Below are 11299 nucleotides of genomic sequence, written 5' to 3'. Positions count from 1 at the left end.
GGACCCAGGAACAGGGTCTTTGTTATTCTCTTCAATGAAAATGAGGAGAGTTGGGAAGTTGGCCTCTCCTTAGGCCACAAAGATGGGCCAGAAAGAAACAAAATAACTTTTGTTTCCTTGTAACTTTCTTCTCCTGAATTGCTTGGATTTGAGAAAGAGACAAATAGAAAGCTTATAAGGCTGAGATAGAGTATGGATAATGAAAACTCAAGATTTAAAGCATTCAGTTGACAACTTTATTCCTAAGTACACATTTGCACGTGCGTGGCATTCATGTGTGGTCTGAATGCAAACTGAGGTCCAAGTTTATTTGCTGCTTTTCTTTTAAGGGATGTGTTTCCTGATTACAAGGACACTGCACAAAACAGGGGAAAAACGGGATTTTTCTGAGATTGGGTACAATTTTTCACAGCAACAGAAGTACAAATACATCACGTGAGCTATAAAGAAATTTGCAGGCACCAGAAATAGCCCCTGGATAATGAGCTTTTATTTCAGACGGTGGGCACAGAGCCCGGCCGTGTCTGCGATGTGGACGGGCCGTTCTGCAGCTGTCCCTGTTCCTTGGGGTTCCTCGTCCCCATGGTGTGGTCTCCCAGGGACTGGGGCACCCACTCCCGCCTCTGCACGCCCTCTTCTCCCTCCTGCCCCACACAGCTCCCCTGGGGGTAGCCCCAGGAGCTTGTTCTTTGGGGGCCTCTGAGAAAAAAGGCCACGGATAATTGTGTCTTCCCCAGAGGTTTATCTCCCCACAAGGGAGTTATGGCCCCTTTTTCCTCCCTGGGTGCCGGGAGGGGCTGCAGGGCCTGCACTGAGGAACTGGGGTCAGACTGGATCCGGGGAGGCTGCTTCCCTCAGCTCCCCACGGGCACAGACATGGAGGGCTCCTCCCTCTGCTAACTGACAAAATGCCTCACAAAGGAGCTGGTGCTGTCCTGCCGGAGAGGAGAGGAGAGGAGAAGAGAGGAGAGGAGAGGAGAGGAGAGGAGAGGAGAGGAGAGGAGAGGAGAGGAGAGGAGAGGAGAGGAGAGGAGAGGAGAGGAGAGGAGAGGAGAGGAGAGGAGAGGAGAGGAGAGGCGAGGCCATGGTGACTCCTTTGTGGAGAGGGTGGTGGCTCAAGGCCGAGGCTTTCCCTCCTCCAAGATGGCACCCTCCAAGCTCTGCTTCAAGGGACAACAGGATCTCACGGGTGACCAGCAGCCCCAGCCTCGGCTGGCAGGAGGGGTGAGTTGCAGATGACAGCAGCAGCCATGCTGCTGGTGGGGGAGGCGGGTGAGGGGTTGGGGGTTCAAGCTCCTTTGTGGTGTGGTGAGGGAGCGCCTGCTCTGCCTCAAGGGCCATGCAGACTGTGCTGTGGTGTTTGGGATTTAAATGTTCCATTTAATGAAAAAAAGATGATTCACATAGTAAGTAGATACTCTTTTAAGGAAAAAGTAGTTAAGAAATGAAAAAAAAATGTCAGAAGGAAAACTTTCGACCAAATTTGAACGGCGATGTGGGGAGGCGGGAAGGAAGCTGCAAAGTGCTCCCCTGAGGGAGTGGCAGCAGCTCCTCAGGAATGGCCGACTCAGACCCCTGGCAGCTGCCAACCACCCTCCTCGCAGCAGCTCTGGTCAGGCAGCCATGCCTGGTTAAACATCTGCTGGATCTTCCGAGCTTTGGAGACTTAGAGATTATTTTCTTTAGCTCCCTCCTGTAAATACTACAGAGTTGTCCAGTAAAGGGGCTCTTGGGGAAAGGATCCTCCAACTTGTGCAGGTGCTGAAGAGCTGAGCTGGCAGGCCTGCTAGTGAGGCATCTGTGGTACAAACTCCCTCCTCCTCTTCTGCTGCTTTACAAAAGGGATAGTGGGGACTTCTTCCTGGAAAGGCTGGGGATCTAGAGTAGCAGAGGTTAAGTACGTGAGGCTATGGACCCGCATTAACAAAGCATGTGGGGATGAGAAGTGTCCTCCTCCCTGGGACCCAACTGCCATTTTTTCTGCTCCTCGGTGGTCTCCACAGAGCAGGGAGGTAGGAAGGGTCCGATTAAAGCTTCATGATTGTTGTCTTTTGACATTGGTTCATAATGCTCAGTGAAAGTTTATTTTACGGTGCTATTTGTCACTATGTTGACCAAGCCCACGAATATTTTTACAAATTTTGCTTACAAAAAAGTGACAAGAACAAAGACACATATTACAACTTATATATTTGATGGGAAGCAGCCTCTGGGGAAGCTTCTATGATATAGTCCAATATCCTTTTAATTGATTTCACTCTGTAATATTGGTAAGTCTCCTTGGGTTTGGGAATAGTTATTCTAAAAACTTATATATATATGTAGTTTTATATAATATGAATTTAGCCTTGTTTTTTCAAGATTTTTCCTCTTATGGAATTAATTTATGGAGATCATAGTAATTGCTTTATTATGTTGCTAATATAAAAACAGTGAGTAAATCCCCTAAAGAAACTCCATTCCCTTTAGTGGGGAAAATATTGGTGTGCCCTGTAGCTCTGATTCATACTGCTATTGTAAAGTCAGCCAGCTGTGAGATACATGTGGAGGCAGTGTATGATAAATGTGTTCTAATAATCCAGTATACAAAGTGTTTCCATAAAAATTCTTCAGTAGTATCCAAGGACATTAAACAGTCCATCAATAAAGTCCTTCTTTAAATGGTTTTGAATCAGGCAAAGGCTGTTTCAATGCACAGTTGTACAGGCTATCTCAAGTTTTCCCTATGGTAGTTCCAGAATCTGTTTTTAGCATATGATTATGATACCATCAAGAACGTTGCTGCCGATAAAAATTTAGATTGATCCGCAGTATTTTCAGCTCCAGTTGCAGACAAGAATGAGTCTCGTGCTTTTACTTCTTGGGATATAATTACCTGTTTGTTGACAGTCGTTAAAGAAATTAGCTTTAAAAAAAATCTTTACCTAGGGTATGTATTCTTTTCTACAGGCTTGAAATCAGCTTTGATTACTTATATAGCACTCTAGATCTCTCCTGTGGGTGGGCCTCTCTTTCGGGCTGTTTAACTCAAATGCAGCACCAGCAGAAAACTCAAAGCACTTTACCAATGTGCTGAGAACAGTAGGGTTGCTACACCACAAGGCACCACAGCTTAAAAGATTTGGCACTGAAAACTCACTTTGCTTGTTCCTACCCTTCTCTGTAAAGCAGGCAGGAAGAATCAAAGTCACTCTTCCACTTCCAAACCAGGCAAGAACAACCTGAGTCTTTCACGTTCGTCCCACCTACTTTCAGAGAGGGGATGAAAAAATGTCTGGGATGCAGATAGTGTCTACTACCTTTTGTGAAATTTGCTCTGGAGAGCTGCAGGTTACTTGTGCAGAAAGTATGGTATGGAGCTATACATTAATCCTGTGCGCAGCACTGCTGAGAAAACAACTAAGAATGAGCAGTCACAGTGCAAATTCTCTCCATCAGAGAGCTTTGAGTCTTCCTTTCCACACTTCTATGCTTGCGCTAGCTCCAACCACAGTGATCGACTGAAAACCTCCTGTCCTCCTCTCCAGGTATTTGGTTAGGAGTATTTCATGTCAGAGAAATTATTTCTTCTATTTAAAACAAACAAAGAAAATACAACAGAAGATTGGACGATTCATCCTAAACCAAAGATTTACTGATTAAATTGTCAATAAAATATAGACCCAATCTCTCTCCTTTGAGTTTGTTTTCAAGAAAACTCATGATATATAAAAGAAGTATTTAAAGTATTTAAATGGAAAAGAAGATGGAAGATTAGGGTTGAAAAATACTCATTTTTACTTAGTTCTGTAAAATTTCCACATGTTTTTAATAGCTTAGTGGTAAAGCCCAATAAAACCACTAGAAGCAATGAAATCATAATGAAATATCTCAAGGTCAGTCTTGTTTTTCTTTTGGTTTTGCCATCTAGCCCATACAGTATTTGTAGCAGATGTAATGTGAGATATCTGTGAACATAAAACACTTCTTGTTTTGCTTTCCCTGCTTTTTCCATCTTATTAAAATACCCTTCTTCGGGGGGCGCGGGGGGAGGGAAGCAGCTAGAGATATTCTATCCTTATTAGGAAAGTTCAAAAGCAACAATTAGCTACAGTAGGTTCCATGTGGTGGGTCAAATCCTGGCTTTCAGCTAGTGTTGTGTGCAGACATGTGCCAGCATACATTTAATTCCCGAATGAAATGCGGATTCCTCTTAGTGATGAAAGATGACTTCTTTTAAAGCAACAGATGCAGAACTCTGTACCTTAAAGAAGAAAAACTCCTATGATGGAACCTGAAAAGCAGAATTGTGGCATACCCCAAGCACATCTATAATCCCCAGTGGCATGGGAATACCAGGGGTTTTTAATGCCTTAATTGAAAAGGCTTCAGCAACAGTATTTCCTTATTCCTCTGCTGGACAGGATGCTCTACGCTAGTTTGGAAGGAAGGACACCATGCCTTACCACCAAAAGTCTTTGCAGGAGTACAAGTAAGTTTTCATTGTATCAGAAATAGGAGAAGGAAAAGAGTTCTTCCATTAACTGCATGATCTGTTTCAATAGTTCTCAGGAATTAGGTGTGAAGGGGCAAGCAGTGAGTCACAGATGCCTGTGGATACTGCAGTCCTGTCTGCTTCATGTTTAGTGGCAGCTTTGAGAGCAGAGGGGTGGCTTGCTCCATCCCTGCACCTCCAGCTGTTAGTGCCCTTTCATCTTGGAACCAGCAAGGAAAGTTGTTTGATTCTATTGCAGAAGTGACTCTGCGTCTTCCCCTAGCAATACTCACCATCTTGTCTTTCCGAAGAAACCTTCTTTATTCCTTCCCCAAAATACCTCTCTGTCAGTAACAGACTGCTATGATTTTACTTTGACAGCCTGTAAAATATTTGAAATATACTGTGACATAAATTTGTCAAAAGTCTCAGCTGTGCCAAATCCATTCCTGTACATCATCTTCTTGGCAATGGAGATGCAACTGTTGCTACTTTATTTTAAATAATGGAGTCTGAGGTTTTGTCACTTAAAACAGGAACCTGGCAATTCCTGTGAATATTGCAGATAATGATCTTCTGCTTCCAGAGGGAGAGAAGTGGCTAATCCAAGGTAATCGTGAGTCCCATTTAATGTGTTATGTAGCTGTCTCAGTCTTCAGCTGATTTATCCTTACCATGCAACACCCTGTTGAATTAGAAAACCACTTTTTCTCTGTTTATAGATGGGAAGCAAACCTTACATTTTTGTGGTCTTTTGACCATGAGATCACATGAGAAGTCTGAGATAGTGAATCATGAACTGAACTTAAGCAGTGACCAGCCTTCCCGTTCTATTGATCTCATCCATTTTGGGTTTTGTGGGACAAACTCTTACAAATTCTAGAAGTATCTATCACTATGCTCCAGAGTAGTTAGTGATTAGTGTAATTTTGAGCATATATTGCTTCCTTAGTTGTATGTGAAACCATAGGTTAAAGTGAAAAATTTCATACATGGATTTCATTTGCAGCCTGGCCCTTAGTGAATGGATGCATTACATTTGTTTATCTTGTGGCCTTTTTTTCAAATGCAGCAGACATTTTCCAGCCATTATGACTGCAAAAAGATGTGCTTCCCCTCTGCAAGATAGGCAGTAGTACCATCCCTATGGAAAAACCTACAGTGCTTTCTCTCGTCACTGTGTTTAGTCCTCAGCTGAAGGGCTGTGATCTCAGCCAGCTTAGTGCCTGGAGGGGAAAACCAGCAATTCCTCGTTGCCACTGTGAGGGTAATGAATGAGAGCTGTCTTGATGTAAAAACGCACCTGGTCGTTCAGGAAAAACAGTCACAGGAGTTCTTAGCACTGGGCAAGATCAAAGGCAGCCTGAATTTTCCAGATTCAATTAATTTCCCAGGTTACACATTTTGCTTGCACACATCAACCACCTTCTGCTAGTAGTTACCTCATTTTTATGGAAAGCACAGAAAGGACTGAGGTCATTTCCAAGACTATCCATCTGGCTTGAAGATGAAGCTTCCTGTCTGCTTTGAAAATATTATGAATCACTTTGCTGTTGTTAAAAAGGGACTAAAATAATTGTTTGTTGTAGAATTGAAAGAGAGAGCTCATCAAATGGTAATGTTGCAGAGTTACTGTATTTTCTAATTGCTAGTATAGCATGGAGGGAGTCTAGGATTTAATGGTTTAGCCAATTATTTAGATCATCTTATTGGGATACATATTCAGGTGGCACAAATACACTTAACTGAAATTAAGTCATTTAAATGGCATCAATTAAGACTAGCTGAGAATGTGAGTAACTGTATTAGTTCCATAAATTTCTCTATTGGGCTTGGCAGCCAAAAGCTCTTGGGAGTTAGTGGGTTGTGTTTCTTTCTCCCAGTTTTAATTCTTGCACAAGGATTTGTTACAGCAATTCAACACTTCAAAACTTCCTTGGCATTGGCAAAATCCTCAATAACCTGTTTTAAGATGTCTTTAATGATGTTTTATGCCACAATAATCTGCAGTGGCTTCTTTCTTCTCAGTTGTATCTCTGGAGCAATGCAGTTGCAAATTAACCAGCATAAAATGACTGTCTGATAAACATGTGTTAATTTGGGTTACAGCCGAATTATTTCTTCTGTAGCTGTATTCAATGCACCACACTTCTTAATTATCTTCTCTCCCTTCTCAACACTCTCCCCTAGTGTGTCTTGAGTATACTTTAATTGGCTAAATTCCCTTTCTTTTTAGCAGAGGGAGGCAACTTCAAAATACGATTGAATGTTGCCAGTAAAGAAATATGTTATTTCCACATGTACTTGGAAGTATTCCGTGCACACTGTTGTAATTAGTGATTGATGGGCTGATTGATTTATTTGTTTTTTAGTATAAATACTTGAGCCTGTAAAGGTCACGTCTGTTTTTATGCTCTGAAAGTAGAACAAACATATTTACCAACACAAAGCTTGCACTCTAGCTTGATGATCAACAGCTTCATTATTTTTGTTGGAAGGAAGCGTGATTATAGCTGGAAAATGTGAACAGATCTATATGTGAAAATACAGTATGGAACCTACCGATAGCTTAATTGCACCGTGTATCAAGCTGCTTGACAACAAACACCGTGAGACACAGAAAACAGCTAACTTGGAGGAAAGCTTACCATAAAAATTATTTTAACTTCAGTGTTTGCTTTTCCACAGTGAATAGTGGTGTCTTGTGTTCTAAGTACAAAATGACTGTAGTAGCAGTCAGATGCTCCAGTCCAGGTCACACTACACTAAGCAACATATATTTGCCAGAACAAAGAACTAAAGTGCTGTAGGTCTCTGGTTTGCAGTACTCGATACCACACATGATAAGGGGCGGGTGAGAAATTGGTTCATTGCCCTCCTCCCAGTTGGTTCACATTGCAGCTGCTGTTGCAAGGTGCTAGACAACATCAACAGAAAATAGACTTGCCCTGAAAAGAGCTTCTGAAAGCAAAACTTCAGACGCCAAACAGCAGCTCCAAACTACAGGGGACAGTGACTCACAAAAATAATAGTAAGTTACAATTGGTGTTATTTCTAAGATGAATGGGATACACATATTAGTGTAAATCCCAAGTTTTAAAGATCTGGACAATATAATTTTTTAAAATAATGCATTTCAAATTTGCAAAGCAAACCTGGACAGTCTATGAATCGGGTTTGAATGCAGAAGGCTAATTTTAAAACAGTCTGTTGCTTCCATAAAAATATGGCTTCACTCAAGACTTCTGCATTCCCTACTTGCCAGAGTGTAAAGGGCAAAATTGTTGTTTTCTTAATTGTGTAGTACTTGTGTAGCCCAACTGGCTGCTTCTTCTGGTCTTTGATGCTTTATCTCATCTAAAGTTCTTGTTGTAGAAGTCATGGTTTCTTAGCACTGGAGTTGGCTTAACTTACGCTGTTTCATCCTTGGCTGCTGCTGCTTGTCCCTGTGTCACCCCTTCATTTGTGTTGACACAACTGTCTGTTAGGACTGTGCTGAAAACATATGTGAACTGGTTTGAATTAAAAATACTTCTCATCTGATGGTTTGTCTGGCCTCATAAATCATTAGGTCTGTACAGCTGGGAGAGAAGAGGAGGCAGCACAGGGAGGGATGGACAGCTGGGGAAGGATGAAGGAGACGTCCTGGAGCTCCCAGTGCTGCTGAGATGGAAGTATCAGATACGGTGTCTATCAGTCAGTGCTTCTGCAATTCAGAGAGGCCTCAGCTCTCCCAAATCGCGCCTTTTAATGGTACTGTGTAGAGCAGGCCCATTATAGGACTTGGTCAGGAGCAAATTCTTCTGAATAATTTCAGTTCTTCCCTATTCTTTGTGTTCTGTGTTTGTTGTTTTCACTCTAGGATAAAATCAGGAAAATAGTTACCAACTGTATGTATTTTCAAATACATCTTTTCTGAGGAATTATAGGCAAATGTGTTGGCAGTTTGTTGTTGTGTATGTTTGGGGTTTTGTTTGTTTGTTTGTTTCCTGGCTTTGCCATTTGATATTTAAACTACCGATACTACAGCCCTCTGGGGCAACTAATTAGTGCATTACAAAATTACTCCAAACAGGAGCCCTCGAAGAAGAGCTGAACGTGCACATCCCGGGAAAGCCATTAGTCATGTATGCATGAAACACTTCTGATGAGTGCAGAAATTGTCCTTTTGACTTGGTTATTTTTTCTCTACAGATGAGAGAAGTATGTTACAATACTGGGCACATGTTATATGAAACTAATGTGCCACAAGTAGCTAAATATAATATGTCAAGTGTATTGGTGTGAACTAGTATATAACCTCTGGACCGAATCCCAACTTTTGAAAAGGTCTCCTCACTTCCACTCTCCATTTCAGCAGAGAAATAAGAAGACACTAATAGTAAAAGTGCACAGACAGCTTGTTTTTGAAATGGCAGGTTTATTAAAAATATTCTCTATCACAAACATTGGAAACATACTCAGCAGTTTTATTGAAAATGCAAGATTCAGTAGGTAGTGGAAAGGTAGTAACTGTCAATGTAGATCAACCACTGAATTATGAGAAGTAGCGGGCCAGGTTCCACAGCAAACTCCTCACAAACCCCCAACATTATTCAGCATCATCAGTTCCAGTTTATGTTGAGTCTGCCTGAAGCATATAGTTCAAGAGCTTGAGCTTTGGGTTCGTACATATTTACAGTAGAACAGCCTACAGATTACAGGAGAGGAAACATTAGCACCAGTGCTTACGGAGTAGGGCTCACATTGCTTGTGCATGTGCATGGTACTGACTCTACTGAAGAGTTAGGTAAAAAAAAGGTTAATAAATCTGGCACTTGGAAGGCAAACTGTGCTCTGCAGTGACTCTGTGCTTTTTGTTACCTATCACACTTGAATGCCTGTCTTTGAAGGCGGCCCATCAGAATTTCCTTGATGTGCGTTCTCACAAAAATGTATGCTTCGCTTCACCTCTGCTTGACGTGTTATTTAGTAATACGTGTAACCCCATGAGACCAGGAAATCAGTGTGATTTTCTTACTGCTGTTCTAAAACTAAGCTCAAACTCTTTATTTAGTGAATATTAGACAAAATCAGTATCTTTAGCAGTTTTGGTGAAACATTTTCACATAGTAAAAAATCTACATAGATACAGTGTTCATAGTTACTGAGATTCACCAAAAAAAAAAAAAAAAAAAAAAAGGCTTTGGTTAGAAAATCAAAAAGGGTCAAATAAAAAAACACCTTTAAAAAAAATAAAAAGAAGCCGAAGGAGTGTCAAATACTATATTGGAGTCAACTGAGTGCAGAACAAAACAGTAGTCGTCCATTAGTTAATTTTTCAGTATCAAAATCTTCCACCTAAAGAAGCCCACGTCCCTTGCAAGCTGTGTGCCTTTCCTGACGTTCACAGCTGGTCTCCTAGCTCCAGTACAAGCAGGGTGGTGATAATTCCACATTTTCCTGTTGAAGGCAAAGAGTCCCTCTTCCAGCTGTGAGGTAGAGATTGGGTATCAGGTCACTGGGGTATGAGATACCACCGAGAGCAGCCGTTACACGTTTGTTTCTAGTTCATTTATTTCAATAGTGCAGTGGTCTTTACTGTTGGATTTCTTAGTGTGATTCTCCACTGGACTTTCTTCTTGCTCCACTTGTACAGGTATGTTGTGCTGAAACCCTTTCACTGTTTCTGGTCCACGAGATTCATTCATGGTCTTCACACAGCCATTTCTCTGATAAGCCACAATTTGATGGACGTTAATAGGCTTAGTTTCACAGATCAATGGCACCTATGTGAAAAGCATTAAGATTTGGAATACTGCCAGTGTTTGCTGTATACAACAGGAAAGGAATTCTTACTTTGAAAGCCTGTGGTCTGCTTTACATCGACCAGGATTATCTCAGGCCTCCATAGACTTCCAGGACCTGTTTCTTATATACACTAAAGCATCTTTGCACCATCTGGATAAAGTGAAGGTGTCTCTAAGTATGTAAAAACGCACATTCTGTCACAACTCTAATTTAACGTATACCCACAGTAATAACTGCTTGTATCAATGAACCAATATAAGTAGGGTAGATAAAGACTAGAATGTCAGGGCTAAGTTTGAAAGATATGGACTCTCAATGACCAGCGTGCTGAGCTTTGGGCACTGCTCGCTCTTGAGTGCAATTACATAGACCAGTAAGTATTTGTTGTCGTCTTCTGCCTTTCTTCTAACTCAATAAATGCATACCTGGCTTTTCAGTTTGCACTACTTCAAAAAAAATAGAGGATTTTATTGACTGATTCATAAGTTAAATATTGAAGTGTCCTTTAAATCAAACCAGAAGTTCTGATGAGGAAAATAATACGTAAATACTGGCAGAGAATGAAGGTGGGCTTGCAGCTGAGAAAATTTGGCCTTTGGGTATACATTACTAACTCCACAAATTATGCAGCCAAAACATACAACAGACTAATGGTATATTTTAATACAATTATAGAGCACGATGCAAAGAAAAATCTCATCATGGATGACTAAATAATCCCTTAGGAGGGATTTTGTATTCTTGAAACTTCTCGAGTTCTGACTGAGTTCTAAATACAGCAATGAAAGGTCAGGAGGTCTGTGTTATGCAGAAACTCAGACTACACTTCTGGCTTTGTAACGGGTGACATACCTTACCATTAGGTTGTGTGTTTAGTTTTTCGGTAGCTAGCTATACGTGTAGCCCATATATTCAGGCCTAATCCTGTCATCAGTGATTACTGCAGGTGCTAAGTACCTCAGAGAATAAGGATGGTCTTTCAATGTAAAACTTGAAAGAGCAGGAATTTTAAATGCATGTTGCAGGAATGCATGA

At 41.3% G+C, this 11299-nt stretch overlaps 1 protein-coding gene across 1 annotated transcript in view; it reads right to left on the bottom strand.

Annotated features, from left to right (window-relative positions):
* Positions 1 to 8648: 8648 nt before the first annotated feature.
* SLC1A7 (solute carrier family 1 member 7) overlaps positions 8649 to 11299 on the bottom strand; it is a 50711-nt gene continuing 48060 nt past the window's right edge. Inside the window, exon 12 of the mRNA XM_005498872.3 lies at positions 8649 to 10242. Coding sequence (XP_005498929.1) covers positions 10006 to 10242 — 237 coding nt within the window. The 3' untranslated portion in view covers positions 8649 to 10005. The remainder of the gene's footprint in view (positions 10243 to 11299) is intronic.

Source organism: Columba livia, chromosome 8, assembly GCF_036013475.1.
Source record: "Columba livia isolate bColLiv1 breed racing homer chromosome 8, bColLiv1.pat.W.v2, whole genome shotgun sequence".
Lineage (NCBI taxonomy): Eukaryota > Metazoa > Chordata > Aves > Columbiformes > Columbidae > Columba > Columba livia.
Note: the sequence above shows the minus strand (reverse complement) of the source record. Positions and strands in the feature narration are given on the sequence as shown.